The sequence below is a fragment of the Erythrolamprus reginae genome, chromosome 2 (genome assembly GCF_031021105.1).
Source record: "Erythrolamprus reginae isolate rEryReg1 chromosome 2, rEryReg1.hap1, whole genome shotgun sequence".
Taxonomy (NCBI): domain Eukaryota; kingdom Metazoa; phylum Chordata; class Lepidosauria; order Squamata; family Dipsadidae; genus Erythrolamprus; species Erythrolamprus reginae.
In genome coordinates this window covers 208,290,700-208,310,982 of record NC_091951.1, presented here as the reverse complement: position 1 = coordinate 208,310,982, position 20,283 = coordinate 208,290,700, and the positions used below count along the sequence as shown (strand labels likewise).

Here is a 20,283-nt window from a genome sequence, read left to right as displayed (position 1 = left end):
ACTCTGCAGTGAAGTAAGGCCGTCACAGGGTACAAACTTCCTCTAACAAAAAGCCACAAGAGGAAATGCTGCTTTTTGAAACCTACCAAACTGAGCTCTGGAACAATTGATAGTTTCCAGAGGTTCAATCTGGAGGAGAAGGAAGATTTTCATTTGGTGCTTCAGTGAAATGATGGTGTTGGAATGAGTCAAGGACAATGGGATCTCGCATCAAGTAAGACCTTGGGACAGGTTCAAGAAGTAGGGTGGTGTTTGGGGTGGCCTGTCATAACAATCCACTCTAAGTGTACTTCAGTTTTACTTTTGCAATGCAGAAGTCAGTTAAGAGTCTACGGAGAGGGGCGGCATACAAATCTAATAAATAAATAAATAATAATAATAATAATAATAATAATAATAATAATAATAATAATAATATCTCTGATCTCCTGATTTGTTGGGAAATAAAAACATTTCGCTCCTCTAAATGTCGCAGGTGACCTGTCTCAACAAGGTCCTTTGCAATACATAAGAGTATGAAATAGAAACTCTTTTATTTTGTTGGCACCTTTGAAAATAGTGTTATCCCAACCTACTTCTTAAAAAGGCTCTTGTTAAGTCAGCCATATGATTAAGGAACACTGAGGAGCTTCCCCAGAGCACTACAGTTGAATTAGATGGCAGATGGCTAGCCCTCAGAGTTTGTTGGCTTGTAAAATATCTGGCTCACAATGATTTTTGAAGATATGGAACTGATTTTTGGAGCTCGGGAGTGGGGATAGATAGCATCACAGAATGGAGATTTGCAGTTACATGTGAAACTGCTTAGGGTTTTTTTCTGCTCTGCTATCTAATTACAATAAAACCGTGTCCTGGAAACTCATTTTTTTCTTAGTCTCCCCCTATGACATTACTTTTATTTAATTTTTTTTAGTGAAAGAGAGTTAAATACCTTTAGCTATTCCAGCTATTAAAATGTCTTCTGTTCTGACCTGGATTGTCTTCACAAAAATTGGGCTTTTTATAGGTTCTTTTCTCCGATTCTCTGATTCTTTTTGCCCCAGGGGACTATATAGAAAACTGGGGGAAATTGGACAGAAAGACATGTAACCCTCCCTCATCATTACGGTGCCAAATCCAATTGAGTCACCTCTGTCTGAGATATTTTTTTTACTTTCTTTTTTCTTTTTGTAAAACACTAACTTTAAAAATTGCAGGAAGTTATGGCCTTAGAGCTGTCTTTCCAGTGGCTAAGGTTCTTACAAATATGGCCATCTGACCAGGGCATCCCAGGTGATTTAAGGGAATGACTTTTTAATCAGGATAACTGCAGACTGGATTAGTTCTGTCTTCACCATGATGCTGTCAACCCCTGAGTGGGAGGAGAAATCACATAGGTTACAATATTAACAGTACAATAGATACTTATTAGCCTGGCTGTGAGGTAATCCGAATAAGAAGCACTACCAGGAATACTATTTCTGTGTTTATTGTAAGGTTACATTAAACAGAATTTTGCAAGACCAAAAACATTTCTCCCCTCCCCTCTTTTTGGTCTCTAGAAAATTGGAGAGGGTCCTTCTGAAATGCTTCCCATGCCCCCCCCCATCTGTGGGCTTAGATACATTTTTACACCCCATTGTCTATTCTGAAGCTCTCCCTCCTGTCTCTCAAGGCCATTCTCACATGCCAATATAGTAACATGCAGCTTTGAGACCTGATTTAAGACGCCACTAAAAGGGCTTTCCCAACTTGATGTCTTCCAAAGACCTTGGCCAATGCTTGTTCTGGCAAGGGGATTATGGGAATTGAAGTTATGAAAGTCTATTTATGAAAGTGTGTAGTCTGGCAAAAGATTATTTCCATTCTATACCCTTTATCTTGTTCTAAGACAGGATTCTCTCTTAGATTCGCAATATAAATAACATATTTTCTAAGTCCATATGGCTTCTGTACTTTGCTACTGAATCCACTGATTCTTATTTTCCCAGAGAAAAACCACAGAAAATATTTGATCTGTTCGTTGAAGTTGCTCGTCCATCACTTGCAGATGATGGTAAGTCTCCATTCTGCTAGATGGCAGTCTTTTGGGGAGATTTAACAATAAGTGAAAATAAAATTATACATATTACTGTGGAAGATTAATAGTACAACCTGGGATAGCCCTTGATTACAGTTGAATTTTAAAAAATGAACCTGCTATTGTATCCTTGTTCTCAACCTGCTATTGTATCCTTGTTCTCCACCGGCGAGGATCTGGAAAGGACGAGGGGAGAGAAAAAGCAGGGTACCAGCAGTCGGGCGGGTGTCTTGAGGGGGCACTCCCATCTGGAAGAAAGGGAAGAAAGGCGAGGGCGAGCTATGAAGGAAGGAAGGAGGAAGGAAGGAAGGAAGGAAGGAATGGTAAAAGGGGCGATCAAGAGAGGAATGGGTGAATGAATGGATGGAGGGTGGGAAGGAATTTTGGGGCCCCATACAGCCTAAGTGTCTGCCCCCCCCCCGCCATTTTAAAACTATTTTAAGTCGCCAAGCCACTCCATCCCCCGGGGATCATTTCCCGCTTCACGCCAAGCGAGGTGGTCCCATAGGCCAGTGTTTCCCAACCTTGGCAACTTGAAGATATCTGGACTTCAACTCCCAGAATTCCCCAGCCAGAGAACTGGCTGTGGAATTCTGGGAGTTGAAGTCCAGATATCTTCAAGTTGTCAAGGTTGGGAAGCACTGCCATAGGCTATTTCAGGAACTGGGTTAAGCCAATTGTGTGGACTCGTCCAGGAGAAAGAAAGAAGCGGGAGCGGCGAGGGAAAGAAAGATCCTCCTGGCATCGGTCAGGCGGAGCGAGGCTTATTTACGGCTCCTTGGCACTTCTCCCTTCTTGGAAGAGGCCTTGTTGACAAAACCATGTGCTTTCTAGCGAGGGGAGAGGGGAGGGGGATCCCACACCTGGCAGCCACCGGCGAGGATCTGGAAAGGACGAGGGGAGAGAAAAAGCAGGGTACCAGCAGTCGGGCGGGTGTCTTGAGGGGGCACTCCCATCTGGAAGGAAGGGAAGAAAGGCGAGGGCAAGCTATGAAGGAAGGAAGGAGGAAGGAAGGAAGGAAGGAAGGAAGGAATGGTAAAAGGGGCGATCAAGAGAGGAATGGGTGAATGAATGGACGGAGGGTGGGAAGGAAGGAAGGAAAGAGGGAAGGGACAGTAACAGAGGAAGGGTGCAAAGCAAGCAAGGAAAGGTGTGAAAGGGGAGAGTAAGAGAGGAAGGAGTGAAAGAAGGGAGTGAGGGAGGAAAGAAGGGAGGAAGGAGAAGGAAAGCAAGAAATGGAGGGAGGGAAGGAAAGAAAGAAAGAAAGGGGGAAGGGACAGGAACAGAGGAAGGAAGGAAGGAAACTTATGAAAGGGGAGAGTAAGAGAGGAAGGACTGAAGGAAGGGAGGGAGGGAAGAAGGTAGGAAGGAGAAAGAAAAAGAGCAAGAAAGAGAAAGAAAGAAAGAGAATGAAAGAGTAATAAAGAGAGGGGGAATGAAAGAAATGGAAGGAGGGAAGGAAGGAAGGAGAGAAAGCAAGAGAGAGAGAGAAAGCAAGAGAAAGAAAAAAGAATGAAAGAGCAAGAGAGAAAGACAGAAAGAGAAAGAAACAAAAAGAAAGAAAGAGAAAGAAAGAGAATGAAAGAGAAATAAAAAGAGAGAGGGGAATGAAAGAAATGGAAGGAGGGAAGGAAGGAGAGAAAGAAAGAAAGAGAAAGAAAGAAAGCAAGAGAAAGAAAAAAAGAATGAAAGAGCAAGAAAGAGAGAAAGAAAGAAAAAGAAACAAAAGAAAGAAGGAAAGAAAGAAGGAAAGAGAAAAGAAAGAAAAAAAATGAAAGAGAAATAAAAATAGAGAAGGGGAATGAAAGAAATGGAAGGAGGGAAGGAAGGAGAGAAAGAAAGAGAAAGAAAGAGAAAGAAAGAAAGAAAGAAAGAGAAAGAAAAAAAGAATGAAAGAGCAAGAGAGCAAGAGAGAAAGAGAGAAAGAAAGGAAGAAAGGAAGGAAGAAAGAAAGAAAGGCAACTCCAAAGAAAGGCTCACTGAGCATGAAAAGAGAGACCGAGATCTCCACTTGCCTCCCCCTCGTGCCTCGCCCTTCCCACCCGGCCGCCCGCACGCGCTTACCTGCTCCCAGCGCCAGCAGCAGGAATTCGAGCGAGTAAGCCCAAAAGAAGCCATTGGCTCCGGGTGGCGGGCGGTGTTCACGCCCCCCCCCCCCGAACCCCCGGCCCAGCACCTCCGGAGGCCGAAAGGCGCGGCTCTCTTGCCCTCGAGTCGCAATCCTCGGGGGGACACAAGGCCGGTGGAGAAGCCGGCCAGGCTCAGCCCTCTCCCAGCTTCCCCAATTCCGCTTCCCCAGCAGCGCTGCTTGGCTTCCGGAGGGCCGAGCTCCTTCCGCGGCTGCCATCGGGGCTCCCTGCCTGTCTGCCGGCCTCCCTGCCTTCTTTCCTCGCGGGGGTGGGAAGAAGGTGCGGGCCACGGTCGGAGAAGCTCCGCAGAGGCAGAGTTCATCGCAATCGGGGTTGGAGAGTTTTTGGCGGGCACCGCCCCGCCCCCCATTATTCAATTTGGCCGGGCCCCTGACACCACTCCCAGTAGTACCGGTCTATCGGCGGCCCTGCTTGTTCTAATTTACAGTATGTTCTTCACACATCTTATTAACCTATTATGTTGCTTTGCTTTGCTTTGCTTTGCTTTGCTTTGCTTTGCTTTGCTTTGCTTTGCTTTGCTTTGCTTTGCTTTGCTTTGCTTTGCTTTGCTTTGCTTTGCTTTGCTTTGCTTTGCTTTGCTTTGCTCTGCTCTGCTCTGCTCTGCTCTGCTCTGCTCTGCTCTGCTCTGCTCTGCTTTCTCATAGGATGATGCGCAAATCCATGTATTATGGTCAATGAAAGCTATTTTTCATGAGGCCAGGAGCCACACTTTAATTTTAAAAATGTAGTCTCTGAACACCCCAGAGAGTGTGGTTGATGATTACAAGACTAAGTAGAGTGGATATCAAGGTTTTATAACCTATTAGATTTAAAAGGTCAGATTAGGGGGCAGATATTCAAGGAGAATGACTTAAATAGCTTTCAAAAATGACTTGATGCATATAAACAAGTATTATTAATTAATATTAGTATTGTCCAATTGTATACTGCAGGGAGATACCAGAAAATGGATAAATAAATTCATTACAGAGGATTAAAAAGCATACAAATACTTTTCTGTCTAAAAGCACCAAGGAATATTTTATGTTGTTATTTGTATGTATTTATTAAAAATATATTTCTATGTTGCCACAATCAAAATCAATTCTCATAGCTCATATAAAAAATATAAAATGAATCACATGAAAAATTAAAAGTACCTTACAAGAATTCAATAAAAAGATGGCAACAGCAACTCAAAATCAGGGAGGGCCCTTGAGGAGGTGGGTGGGGAAGGGTCTTTAGAAACCTGAAGAAAATCAATCAAGAGAGAACCAACCTAATCTATCCTGAATATTGGTGCTGCAACAAAAAGCAGCATCTCTATGCCTCAGCCGTCCTCCCTCCCAGAATCTCCCAAAAGTGTGGGACTTACACAGTGAAGGGCTACCAAAATGTTTACTACCACACTAGGCGTGGCTTATGCAGGACGCCCTGCATTTTCTTTCAACATCTTTCTGTGCAAATTGGGTGCTCTGGGGTGGAGCTCCATTTTCGCTACCCCACTGTGTTCCCCCACATTTGGGCAGTAGCCCACCCTTGGACTTACAGCAGTTTTTCCTTGCTGGATCTAATCAGCAGGCTGAAGTGGGCTAAAGTTAGTCCCACATATTTAATCATGCCTCTCTTTTTTCTACCTTTTCAAGGCAATGGCAATGTGGCTCCTCATTTTCCAGCTTTGAAGCTTTCTGCCAGCTGTCTCTTGCATTTTGATTGGCTTTAGGAGAGCTACAGGGTGGAATTAATGCCTTAAAGCTTGCAGAAGTTTAATCACCCATTTTTTCCTTTAAGCCCCTTCCCCCCTATGGTAGCTCAATGGAAGTTCCAACTGTAGTAGAAATGAATATTTTGGCTGCTTAGGGGAGAAAAAACAGAACAGTAAGAATCAGAGGTGGCCCTAGAATAACTGCTGGCAGTTGGTGACTTAAATTGTGTAGTTCATCTATCCCAAACCTTACAAAATTGTTCTTTTATTTGATTTTCCCTTCACCCCCACCCTCATTGAGCGGGTGTCCTACCTACTTTCCTTGGTATTTTGATATTATGGTTGAAGTGCTGGATTAATATGTAGAGGATTGTGAGTTCTGGGCCTCCCTTGGTCATAAAAGCCAACGGGGCCACTTTAGGTTAGGCACATTCTTGTACAAATTAAAATCACACAACCCCAGATTACTACACCTAATATTTGAATCAAATTCCCATCAAGGCACAGACCTCCTAAGGCAGTGGCTGGGGAAACAGCCAGACCATCCAGGGTCATTTAAAAGACTAATAGGGTTGAGGCAATTTGAATTTCCAAAATGTAGAAATTGAAAGAGAAAACCATAATCTGGATAACATGTTAAAAATAGGACCCAGAACTTGCTTTCATTTACAATAAAATGATTACACCTGGGTTCTGTATATTGACCTCTGTTCTGTTTTTCTGTGCAGATCTTCAAGTGTGTAGACAATTCCCACAGGACTTCGATGACCAGGTCTGCTTCCTTCATAGAATTTTTACATAGCTACTATAGGTCTCCTGCTTTGGCAGGGGGTTGGACTTGATATCCTACAAGTTCCCTTCCAACTCTGTTAATCTAAATCTTTCTTAGCTCTCCACTTTATCTTCCTTGCCTTCCAAAAACCAGCACAAATTTATATGCCACTTTGTTCTGCCTCTCTTTCTGTAGTTCTAAAATCCTGTTTTATCTTGAATAAGGTGAATGCTAATGCATGCCAGCCACTCCCTTCCCCCCCCCCCCCCCCGCCAGCATGAACATCTAAACTCATTGAAGCTCATGATCTCCTCAAACAGCCAGGTTTTATATGGCCCTGATTTGCAATCATGGAATCCTGAATGTGAATCTGTGCACTGTATCTTTACACAGTGTAAATCTCCTACTTGATAGGATAAAGGTCATAAACTTGGAAAATAGTCATTTATATTAGGAGTTAGCTTGCATAGAATCATAAGGAACATGTTCAGGATAAAACTGGAGTTTGGTTGGAATTGTAACATATATAAATTGGATAAACCTTGAGTTGTTAGCGGAGAATGCTGCCCATGAAGTAGGTACAATAAAGATTGTAACTTAGTCAACACCTTCTCTATCTTACTAAACAGCCTGATGTAAAACCTTCAATTGATCCAAGCCAAGCTGGGCAGCAAATTCACTATCAATTAGTATGTAATAGGAGTTAATTAACCAAATACATTAATAATAAATGAGATGAGAGAAATGAAAAGAGATATATTGTGTGTCTATGAAATTAAGAGAAAGGGAAAAGTTGTAACCGGGGTGGAGATGGTCAGGTCATAAAGTGGAGTGAATGAAGATGCAGATTTAATTAGGAAAGGAAGGACTAAACTGTGTGTCAAAAATATGAACTGGTACTATCTAGATTGTTGTGATCTCGTTTATCATTCATTTATCATTCCAGAAAATGATGAAAACAGAGGAACTAGAGAAGAAATACAGGGGACTTTATCCAACACTCTCAATGAGAGAATACAAAAATGTGATTGCACTATTTGGGATCTAAGAATCAATGAGAATAGGGATTATTTGGTATTTGCTTTAAAAGGGATTTGTTTATATGGCTTAAGTATAAACCTGTTCATCTAAACATATACCAAAGCAAATAAATTAAAAATAAACAATTACTTGACTTGATTGTTTATGATTAAATCCTGAGTCATTAATGAAGGATACAAGGGTGATAAGAGGTTCTGGATATGAGATGAGCTGTTCTTTGGCAATGTCAGGAGTGGATCTTTAAAAAGGGAAAGGAAAGGAAATAGAATAAAAATAGAACAAATGCAGGAAGAAAGAGACAAGATTAGTCTCTCAACTGAATGGAATGGAGACAAGAAAAAAGGTTGAAACAAAGTGAAACAAATCTTGTTTCAGACAGACACATAAGTATTTTAAGTTACAGACATTAAAAGGATGGAAAAGAATCCTTGTTTGAAAATTAAATAAAATTGACATATGATATAGAGGAAAGTAAGATATAGGAAAACAGTTCCTGTCAAAATCTATTTGTAAGTCATTAAAAAATTCTTTATCATTTGTTCCTTTAATTTCCATAGTCATTTTGTCTATTTCTACACATTTATAGATTTTATCTATGGTATTATTTATGGGCTCTTTTCATTTTTCCATAATTGGTCATAGGATATTCTGGCTGCAGTTATTATATGCGTCATTAGATATCCGGTTTGCTTAGAATATTTTTCCTCCAAATTCCTAACAACATGCCATCATGGGGGAATTCATTTTCCTCCTTTGTAATTTCTGATAACCACCTATGTATTGTGTTCTCAAAACCTTTAGCTTTGGGGCAGGACCACCACAAGTGAAAGAAGGTGCCAGTCTCTTTGTTGCATTTCCAACATTTTGCATTAGTTTTAGGTACATTTTAACCAATCTGGAGGGGGGGTAGATACCATCTGTAGTATTTTGTAATAATTTTCTTGGTATGCTGCAGATTTTGTATTTTTACAATTAGTGTTCCAAGGTTTCTGCCAATCGGCTAAGTGAATGCTATGTCCAATGTTTTCAGATAATATGTTATGTTTTCAACCATAAATATATGTTCCTAAAGAATAATCACATAAACTTCTGAAACTGGGGTAGTGGAGTAGAATTTTCTTTGTTGTGGGCACAGGTGGATCTCATAACAACCTTGTCCTTAAAAAATGGCAATTTATAAAATATAAAACATTTCTTTGATAAAATCTATAAGATTAACTTGTGGTATTTAAATAATGTAGTCTGAATTAAATTCAGTACAGTAATTGGGAATTCCTTCCGAGTATTCATGGATAACATTCCATATTTTATGCAAGTGATTTTCTGGTTATGCTTTTTTGTGCTTCTGTGAGACAATGTTGAGATATTATGATCAAAGGTATTCCCTATTTCTTATAGGAATCAATTCAGATGCTACCCAAGTTTTGCTTCCCTCTTGATATAGAGAGGTAAGCAATGGTAATTCTCCAATTGATATTCTATTCTGCGAGTCTTCAGAGAAGGGTGACATACAAATCTAATAAATTGAATTGAATTGAATTGAATTGATATGGATATGCATTTTAAAAAGATGAAAGAGATGCTCTATTGCAATTTTAAGTGTGTTGACTTTTAAATCAACCACTGCTTTAATAAAGATTTAATGAGCAATCTTCTGCCACTAGAAAATTTTGCTTTCTGATTTCTGCATGCTAGCCACTCAGCTTTTTCTGATACATAGATTCATTATTTGGTTTCTTTGTCTGTTTATGTGTGAACCGGGGTCAAACTTTAGCAGCCCAGGGCAAAACACAAGGTTTGAATGTTTCATTTACACCCAGCTCTAAATTAACATTATAGGTCAGGAGTGCCAAACTCATGTTGTCACAGTGGCATCACGTGATGTATGGGATTTTTTTCCCCTTCACTAAACCAGGCATGGGTGTGGCCAGTACATGACACTTCTGGCCCATAGGGTGGGAGTTTGACAGCCCTCTGTAGATGGACTCCTGAAAACTCCTGAAAAAAGTGAAGAGGAAAAGGCACAATGTTTTAAAAGTAATAGGCCTTTGTGCTGATAAAATAATCTAGGAACAAAACAGTCCCGCTTACCATGCAATAAAATCCTGATTTGTAAAATGACTTAACCAAATCTATCCACTGACTAACAAAATCAATGATTAGAATCAAGCTACCTGTTGACTATATTACAGCTGTACTGTATTAGCTAAGGCCTGTACACTCAAAAACCCAATTATCCTGATGTCCCCATTAGCTAATAAGGAGCTGTGTAAGTCTATGAATAGATCCATGTGCCCCAAATCCTCATTGATTCAAGCAGGGCTGCCACCAGGAATTTTGAGGCCTCATACAGCCTAAGTGTCTGGGGGCCCCCTCCCTTCTTCCTTCTTTCCTTCCTTCCTTCCTTCCTTCCATTTTTCTTTCTTTTTTCTCTTTTTGTTTTTCTTTTCCTTCCTTCCTTCCTTCCTTCCTTCCTTCTTTCCTCCCTCCCTCCCCATCCCCTTCCTTCCTTCCTTCCTTCCTCTTTCTTTCTTTCTTTCTCTTTCTTTCTTTTTTCTTTTTCTTTCTTTCCTTTTTTCTATTCTCTTTCTTTTCCTCCCTCCCTCCCTCCTTCCTTCCTTCCTTCCTTCCTTCCTTCTTTCCTTCCTTCCCTTTTAAATTTTCAAACTGTCTTCTCCATATTCCTAGCTGAGGAATTCTGAAAACTGCAGTCAACTGGTCTTCAGCCATTGTCCAGCCCTGCACTATGGACCCCTCCCTCCACCCCCTGAAGAGGCCGGGGGCTTCTTTCCAAGCCAGTGGTAGTGATGCCAGAACCCCCTTCCCTGGGGATGGGAACGGGGGGGGGCTCCACTGGTCTCCCTCGACAAGACCTTCAGCAACACACCAGCCCTGCTAGGCAGGCCTCTTAGCCCCGCCAAAGAAATGGGGGTTAAGGAAGACCCCCACCCCCCACCTTACCCCAAACACTGGCACTCTGCATAACCAATGCGGGGACTTTGCAGAACAGAAGCTGGGGACCCCTCCCTCCACATACACCTGATCCCTATGGCCCAACTGAGGGCTGGCAAAATAGGTGTGCCCCCCACCTGCTTTTCTCTTTCTCTCTCTCTTTTTCTCTCCCTTTCTCTCTCTTTCTCTCTCTTTCTCTTTTTATCTCTTTCTCTCCCTCTCTTTCTCTTTTTGTCTCCCTTTCTCTCTCTCTTTCTCTTTATATCTCTTTCTCCCTTTTTTCTCTCTCTCCCCCTCTCTCTTTCTCTCTTTCTCTCTCTCTCCCTCCCTCTCTCTTTCACTTTCTCTATCTCTCCCTCTCTCCCCTTCTCTCTTTCTTTCAGTTTCTCTCTCTTTCTCTCCCTCCCCCTCTCTCTTTCTCTTCCTCTTTTTATCTCCCTTTCTCTCTTTTTCTCTCTCCCTCCCTCTCTTTCTCTTTTTATCTCTCTCTCTTTTCTCTTTTTATCTTCCTTTCTCTCTTTTTTCTCTCTCTTTCTCTCCCCCTCTCTCTTTGTCTCTTTCTATCTCTTTCTCTCCCTCCCTCTCTTCCTCTTTTTATCTCTCTCTCTCTTTTTCTCTTTTTATCTCCCCTTCTCTCTTTTTCTCTCTCTCTTTCTTTCCCCCTCTCTCTTTGTCTCTTTCTATCTCTTTCTCTCCCTCCCTCTCTCTTTCTCTTTTTATCTCTCTCTCTTTTCTCTCTTTTTCTCTCTCCCTTTCTCTCTTTTTCTCTCTCCCTTTCTCTCTTTTTCTCTCTCTCTTTCTCTCCCCCTCTCTCTTTGTCTCTTTCTATCTCTTTCTCTCCCTCCCTCTCTCTTTCTCTTTTTATCTCTCTCTTTTTTCTCTTTTTCTCTCCCTTTCTCTCTTTCTCTCTCTCTTTCTCTCCCCCTCTCTCTTTGTCTCTTTCTACCTCTTTCTCTCCCTCCCTCTCTTCCTCTTTTTATATCTCTCTCTCTCTTCTCTTTTTATCTCCCTTTCTCTCTTTTTCTCTCTCTCTTTCTCTCCCTCCCTCCCTCTCTTTCTCTTTTTATCTCTCTCTCTCTTTTTCTCTTTCTTTCTCCCTTTCTCTCTTTCTCTCTCTCTCTTTCTCTCCCCCTCTTTGTCTCTTTCTATCTCTTTCTCTCTCTCCCTCCCTCTCTCTTCCTCTTTTTATCTCCCTTTCTCTCTTTTTCTCTCTTTCTCTCCCTCCCTCTCTTTCTCTTTTTATCTTTCTCTCTCTTTTTCTCTCCCCCCTTTCTTTCTATCCCTTTCTCTCTCTCTCTTTCTCCCCCCCTCTCTCTGAAGTGGGGGGGGAGTCTCTGAGGATCAGTTATTGCTCTTAGAGCAGTAACTCTTTAAATAGGAAATAAACTAAAATAAAAGGCAAACTGTGAATAGAAAGTTCTCATCCACTGGAAGGCTTTTCCACCTGGCTAGTTAGACCGAGCTTTGTCTATTTTCATTCTGTCTCTACTGAAAATGGACAGTTCTCATGATTAGAATGGATTGTTCAATCACTCCTTGCAGGAAGATATGTGGGCACTTTAGAAAGGGTGCTTCCTCTGTCTCTAATGAGTCATTATTCTGGTTTGAAGACACCCTCCCTCCCCAGGACTGAATGTAGGATAGGAGAAGAAAGAACAAGGCTCCTCCCAGAGTGGGGAAATGTTCATATAGTAACTTAGTATTGTGTCCAGAGGACAGTTGAGTGCTTTTCAATTGAAAGAATGAAGGGAAATCTCCACTTTCAAGCCAGAGTTGGGAAAAATCTACATTAAAGAGTTCAAAGAGAACAGGAGACTGGAAGTACTGTAAGCAAATAAGGGTTCACTGGTGACTTCCTACAACCAACCTTAATGAAACCCTATGAACAACCAGGAAGGGTGAATCCTCATCTGCCAGCAACTAATATTCACTGGCAAGCTGTTTCTACATAGTGTCATCATCACTGATCTTTTAATGTTATTTTAACCATTCACTCTCTACTCATCTTCTACCAATTAATTACACAGCAGCTTGGCCTACAAATGATATCCAGTCATCTTTTGGGATCAGATTTATCAAACCAATTCATTTGATTGCTTGGGGAATTGGTGTGTGTGTGTGTGTGTGTGTGTGTGTGTGTGTGTGTGTATTTTTAAAAGGCAAAACAAGTGTCATTATTTGAAAAGAAAAAGTATCTGTAGATCTCCAGGACCCCCTCACCCCCAACACACACACACACACACACAATCTACCACATTTTTATCTCTTCTCCATCAATATTTACTGAGTCTACCAATTCAGGAAGAAGCGAAACCACTGCAGAACAGTTTCCCCAATTCCCACAGACAGCACAGAAAGATTCCATAATTAGTGGTATTAAACGCTGCTTATTAAAGATCTAATAGGATAAGAATGGGTAGATCCCCTCATCTCCCAATTCCTGTCATCCAGAGATACTATCAGAGTTGTATCTATACCACAGTAGGGAGAAACATTTTTTGTATGTCTTGAATTGCTATTTTTCAAATTTCTTGGTCCTCAACATGATGAGACATTCTTCCCATTATCTTTTTTGTGTGTGTGTGTCATTGTGCATGATTTTATAAATCTCTAACACAGGCATGTCCAACCTTTTGGCTAGTCTGGGTCACCCTGAGTGAATAGGAATTGTCTTGGGCCATATATAAAATATATAACATAGTTAATATATATGTAAATAGTAAACTTCCTTTATTTTATTCTTATATTTTTGTTTTGGTTTTAATCTTGTGGGGCTGCATTACTAGCTATTCGGAGCCACATATTGCCCCTGGGTTGTTCACACTCTAACAAGTTCCGTGTAGGATTCTCATCTTATTCGTCTTAGGTGGAATTGCATCTCCTACTTGAAACTTTGAATTCATGTTTCCATTTCAGCTTTGTTCAGCATTCTCCTAAATTTGTGTAAAACTCAGAGGACAGTATGCATGCTCCTTTTGTTTCTTTCATTCACCAAACTCATTCTCCAACCAAAATTCAGTTATAATTTTGAAAAAGAATGCAAATGCAGATCTCCATGTGAGCTAGGACTTTGTTTACTCTACTGGCATTTCCTTGTGGCCAAAGGCAGCAGAAAAACAAATGGTCAGGGCTACTGGACACGGAGGCTTTACTCCTCCTATTAACCCTGTTGAGCCCTGGTTGGGCGCATCCCTGGGATTGTGCAGGAGAGGATTTCACTAACCACCCCCAGCTTTCCTATTCCAAACTCTACCATGCTTGTCTCAACCTGCTAACCAGGAATTGTCTTTGGCAAAGAATAACTCTCTCCCTGCTCTCTGTAGGGGAAAACGTACATATATGCATGTGTTTATGTGTGTATTTATGTGTTTTCTGTGTATCTATGTAGATGAAAGGGAGAATGGGGGGATTTACCAGCTCTGCATATAATTTACCCATGAATTAAGGAATATAATTAACATAACAAAATAGGCAATGCCTGCAACAATTTATGCTTTGATAAATTGGTCAGTCTTTGTAGGATGTTGGGTTGCTTTCTTCTCCATCATGATATCTCTCATTGATACTATTTCCCCATCTATTTCTAAGGGCTAACGAATGCCCCACAGTCCAGCACTTCACTTTCGCCCTCACCAACATGGAGGGGAAACAGCACTTTGGCTTCTGTCGACTGGCCATCGGCTTCCGAGCCTGCTTGTGTTTACTCAGGTACAAGGGGCTCCTCCTGGGTGGGAGGTCTCAGGTAAATCCCTTCTAGAAGCCATCTTGAACTTCTTGAGCATTGTGGAAATATTCCATTGGCTCGATGGGAAGAAAAGATTCCATTGCAACAATGGAGATGCACCAGATCTTTCTTTCCAATCTTCCTCTTGGTAGGGGAAAAGGGGTCATTTGTCTTCTGGATAAATCCTGAGGTCACTGGCACAAAGGGCTCCAGGTCTCTCCTTTAGCTTTCTGGATTGTTGGCTGCTAATGAAATATACTTTCTCCTTAAATGGAAAAGCACCAGGTGGGTATTAGGCAGAAGAGATTCAGATCATTATCTGCAGACAGTACATAAGGAAATGTTCCAGAAAAAAACAAGTAATAATGCTAAGGTTAAGAGATTATACTATGATCCACAACTTTGCCACCTGAAATCTTATTTTTTGATGGATGCCATGGCGGTGTTCACACAATATTGTTAACCAAGTAGTGTAACAATCATGCCAGTACATGATATGTTTTATTTTCTTAACCTTAGGGATAGAGGCTTGGAAGCTTTAACATGTTGTACAATTCCAGCTCATTTGATTCTCAGAAAATAAATTTAATATACGGCTTAAGCACATTGAGTAAACACAGCCCATCAATGGCCTTTAGCTCAATAACTATTAGCTCTCTTTCCCAACTCCACCTTTTGCAGAATGAGATGATTGTACTGCTTTGAGTGTTTAAAAGTTCTTTCTCTGTGTAATTCTCTGTGTAAAAGTAGCCCATAAGATAGCAGCAAGCCTTCGATCTACAGAACCACAAATGAAATACTTCCTAAAACCATATAGCTTGCCATGGTCAGTAGGAGCTTATGAAGCAGCTTTATACCAAATTGGAATTGTTCCTTTGTTTCTCTAGCCAGTAGTGACTCTAGAGTGCAGAATTACTGTTGAAATCATTACACTGTTTGGTTAACATTATTGTGTGAACACTGCCATTGCATCAACAAACGAACAGAAAATTGTTTTTCTGCCATCTTGCGGTTGTATTTTTGCAGCACAGCTGTAGTACATTAAGGATTAGCAACTCAATACCAGCCTCCTTGATATTTAAATTATAATGTCCATAAACCACACTCAACCTACCCAGTGGTGAGGAGTTATATGACTTATAGTCCAAAACACTTTTTTCTGCCACCTGAAGAGGCTTTGATCTGAAATGGACAGCGATCAAACCAGAAAGTATATGGCTATAAGGCATGCATGTATGATAAAATAATTTTATATACTGCCATTGCTTCTTCCTTCAGTTACTTACCTTGGTTTGAAGTTTTCTACAAGATCCTGAACTACATTGCAGACAACATAGCCAAAGAGCAAGTAAGAATAAGCACTTTGGATCCCTTCCAAGGTTGGAGAGGCCTCCAGAGCCCCTCTTTCCCCTTATTGCTCTTCCTAACATTTTCATTCAAGGATATAACTTCTGCCTTTATCTTCCCTGCCAGTTCAAGGAGTTGGACGAGTTCTTATCTGCACTATATCTCCACCCGGTGCCTAGCCTCTGCAGCCCCATCACCCTTGAATTTGTAAGTAGCATACTCACCTTCAAATCTTAGTTCCAGGATGATAATCTTAACACATTGCCACCAGTTTTAATCACCTTAAACATCCATGTGGGAGTTGCAGCAGTTCAGCAAGTGCAATTACACACACACAAGCCAAATGAGGATGGCACCTCATAAGAAACTAGTAATGAGTCAGTGTATGCATGAGGAAGAAAGGTATCATATGCACACTGAGATTCTAGAATCAGATGGAAGGAGGAATTCCACAACAAGTTTGGGGATTTCATCCTTTCTCTTTGGTCCTGTGGAAAAAACTTGCCATTGATCCTGGAATGATACTAGTAGAGGGTGATCACTTGAATAAATTTCAATATTGAATCCTCTTGCCTATTAAATATCATTGTCCTCCCCAGCCTACCATTGTACTTTTAAAAATCGCTTGCTTTTTAAATGCAAAGATACATTCATCTTTAGAAACCAGGAGGCTATGAGTTCTAGTCTAGCTTTAAACATGAAAGTTGGCTGGGTGACATTGAGCTAGTTACTATCTCCAAGCCCAATCCACCTCGCAGGGTTGCTGTTGTGGGGAAAACAGGTAGAGGAAGAATTATTAGGCATGTTCACTGGCTTCTGTGATCTTCATTTACTAATTATCTGTGACTCAGAATACTAATCCCATCTTTTCTTCATTTTTCAATCACCTTTTCTTCTAAAAGGACTCAAAAGCAACTAAATTGAAAATTTGTACCGAGACAGATCAGAACAGGCAAAACAGAAATAGGGATCTGGACACTGGGAAAGCATTGGTAAGTCACAATCTGATGTCTGCTTCCTTTGTTTATGGAAATTATGTAACTGTTGCTGGGGAGAAATAACTGCAACCTCCAGGTATGTGCAGAATTGACTTTAACAGTTGAAGTTGCACGTGGAAGAAATCTTATTTTAATTTTAAGACTTACCGCAATATAGATTTGTGAATAAAAAAGTAGAACAAAAAGGAGGAACGTTCTAACTCAAGTCCAGACAGTGCTTTGCCACTCCTCTGACTACATTTGTTTTTTTATTTGCATTTTTAACATAACAGGATCTTTTAAAAATGAGCATAATTCAGTTTCCAGATGCAGTGGAATTCAGCTGCTTTGCTTTCTAGCAAGATAGCCTCTTGAGTTATGAGAGTTACATTCCAAAACATCTGGAGACCATCCAGTGGGGGAGGGATCATAATTCTACCATCTTGTTCTCATTTCATTCTATTGTATGCATGGAGGATGCCTAGAACTGTTTCTGCTTTCCATTAAGAAGGATCAAATACTGCCTCTAAATAGGCTGTATTTTATGTAGGCCAGAAGGTGTTGCCTACACATAATGTAGTAAGCTGTTGTGTTGATGACCTCAAGGAAGTGGACTCAAAAACTACAGTTCAGTTTTTTAAAATGCTTGCTTAATTTGTAAGATGCTATTAGCTGTATAAAGCCACTCATTTCCATCAATGTTTCTCTGGGTAGTACAGTTATTTATTTGTTTGTTTGTTTGTTTGTTTCTTGGTTTTTTATTTATTGGATTTGTATGCCGCCCCTCTCCAGAGACTCGGGGCGGCTAACAGCAATAATAAGACAGCGTATAACAATAATCCAATACTAAAAACAATTTAAAACCCATTATAATAAAAAACAAACATACATACAGACATACCATGCATAAAATTGTAAAGGCCTAGGGGGAAAGTGTATCTCAATTCCCCCATGCCTGGCAGCAGAGGTGGGTTTTAAGTAGCTTACGAAAGGCAAGGAGGGTGGGGGCAATTCTAATCTCCGGGGGGAGCTGGTTCCAGAGGACCGGGGCCATCACAGAGAAGGCTCTTCCCCTGGTGGCATTGTTTAGTTGACGGGACCCGGAGAAGACCCACTCTGTGGGACCTCACTGGTCACTGGGATTCGTGCAGCAGAAGGCGGTCCCTGAGATAATCTGGTCCGGTGCCATGAAGGGCTTTATAGGTCATAACCAACACTTTTAATTGTGACCGGAAACTGATCAGCAACCAATGCAGACTGTGGAGTGTTGGTGTAACATAGGCATATAAAAGCCCATGATTACTCTTGCAGCTGCATTCTGCATGATCTGAAGTTTCTGAACACTTTTCAAAGGTAGCCCCATGTAGGGAGCGTTACAGTAGTCAAGCCTCGAGGTGATGAGGGCATGAGTGACTGTGAGCAGTGACTCCCAGTCCAAATAGGGTCGCAACTGGTGCACCAGGAGAACCTGGGCAAACGCCCCCCTCGCCACAGCTGAAAGATGTTTCTCTAATGTGATCAGGAGGACGCCCAAGTTGCAAACCCTCTCTGAGGGGGTCAATGATTCTCCCCCAGGGTAATGGACGGACAGATGGAATTGTCCTTGGAAGGCAAGACCCACAGCCACTCCATCTTGTCTGGGTTGAGTTTGAGTTTGTTGACACCCATCCAGGCCCCAACAGCCTCCAGGCACCAGCACATCACTTCCATTGCTTCGTTTACTGGACACGGGGTGGATATGTATAACTGAGTATCATCAGCATATTGTTGATACCTCACCCCATGCCCTTGGATGATCTCACCCAGCGGGGGGGGGGGGGGGAGGACCGTTATAGAACAAAAAAACCCCAACAACAATATTTCCTCTACTGTAAAAGAAGGAACCTGGAGTGTGAGGCCAGCAGATGTTCTTGGGAGAAGAAAGTCCCTCAAGTAACCCATGCCTATGTCATATAGAGCTTTAAAGGAGATAACCAACCTATTGAATCACAACGAGAAGCCTATTGGAAGCTGCTGCAGTTCACATGGGCATAATGAGATGCATTCATTTGCAATGCTGTGTTTTGGAACAACTGAAACTTCTGGATGATCTTCAAGGACAACCCCATGTAGAGCATGCTGCAATAGTCCAAATGAGTGCCTTATGTGTTATCTTTATCTTTACTTTTTTAAAAACTTCAAAACAATGCTGCTGATAATTAGTTTCACTAACAAATGATGGCAGAGTGTCTTCAGGAGGTTCAGAAATTTCCAGAGTTGGGTCTGGGGAAGCTTATGGGCTGCAAATCATTGTTCCTTATGTTAAAATCTATAATTGGTTTCCATAAATTTAATAAATGTAGTTTTGGGCAAAGATAATCTGATTAATTGCTAATTATATTAGGCAGCCACTATTTCTTCAATTAAAATTATTAGGTACAATTTAAGAATGAGGGAAAATATGCCTGCGATTTCTTATTCTTTTTTCTCTTTCCAACTTTGGATGTCTAGGAAGAAAAAATAAATTGGAAAAGTAATGTACAATACAAAGGAGAAAAATTCAAAACTCCTTATGATGTTTCTCTAAATTACAATGTCCTATGTCTACATTTAATTAAATATGAATATTGTTAGATCAGTCGCAAATATTGTGGTGTAATGTAGCATGCAGCCGAGTCTACGGAGAGGGGCGACATACAAATATAATAAATAAATAAATAATTGGATTCCTTCTATTTACGTATCTAGATTTATGCCACGATTATCACCTCTCTGCTTCTACATATGGTTATCCAGACAGAGTCTTCTAGAGTAGGCTGGAGTCATAACATTACAAATATAAAAGATTAAAGTAGCTTACATTAAATTAATTAATCATTTCTCTGTTCTAGGCTTATTTCATTGCCCCTGATCCTAGCAAACTGCCCACCATCCCTGACAATGTAAGTTAATTTTCTTCTTTAAGTCAGAAGCCCCCAGTTTTGAAAGACCACTTCCATAATTACAAATGTGCAGGGCTGAATGTGATTATGGTATGAAGTAACTGCAGATGTTTCTCTGTACTATTTTTAATTGCATTTCCAAGTTAAGATCTGGCATTAAAAATAGACTCTGAAAGTCAGTTAAAGCCACCACTAAAAATGGTGCAGAAGATTCATTGAGTTGCTGCGGGTGAAACAGAATAAAGAGAAATGGAGGCTAGAGACAATGGTTGCTGAAAACCTAACTAAGTATTGGCTCTCCCCAGAGAAATCTGACCGAGTTTGTTGTGGCAGTGGATGTGAACAACATGCTGCAGCTCTACGCAAGCCTCCTCCATGAGCGTCGGATCCTGCTCACCAGCAGCAAGCTCAGCACGGTGAGGCCAAGCAGCTGGAGGAAAGACAAAGCAAAGAGCTGAGAGCTAAGCTGGACCTGGGTGGAAAGGATTTAGAAATGGCAATTGTTAAGGAATCTGCATTTCTTCCATCTACACAGTGAAAAGGGTTCTCACTTCTCACAAAGGTGGCTCCTCTGATTTGATGTCTTGATTTATCAATTAATTGTATTCACTGACACCACCTCCACGTATTCAACAAAGGTGTAAAGAGAGAATTGA

General features: G+C 41.0%; 1 protein-coding gene across 4 annotated transcripts in view; it reads left to right on the top strand.

Annotated features, from left to right (window-relative positions):
* Positions 1-20,283, top strand: part of DENND1C (DENN domain containing 1C) — a 34,003-nt gene continuing 13,720 nt past the window's right edge. The window contains exons 1-10 of one of the 4 annotated variants that reach the window (XM_070741564.1): positions 1-214; positions 1,971-2,035; positions 6,622-6,665; positions 9,105-9,154; positions 14,247-14,366; positions 15,661-15,730; positions 15,856-15,936; positions 16,632-16,721; positions 19,577-19,627; positions 19,933-20,043. In XM_070741564.1, coding sequence (XP_070597665.1) covers positions 198-214; positions 1,971-2,035; positions 6,622-6,665; positions 9,105-9,154; positions 14,247-14,366; positions 15,661-15,730; positions 15,856-15,936; positions 16,632-16,721; positions 19,577-19,627; positions 19,933-20,043 — 699 coding nt within the window. In that variant the 5' untranslated portion in view covers positions 1-197. The remainder of the gene's footprint in view (positions 215-1,970; positions 2,036-6,621; positions 6,666-9,104; positions 9,155-14,246; positions 14,367-15,660; positions 15,731-15,855; positions 15,937-16,631; positions 16,722-19,576; positions 19,628-19,932; positions 20,044-20,283) is intronic. The other 3 variants (XM_070741561.1, XM_070741562.1, XM_070741563.1) reach the window with 3 other exon arrangements.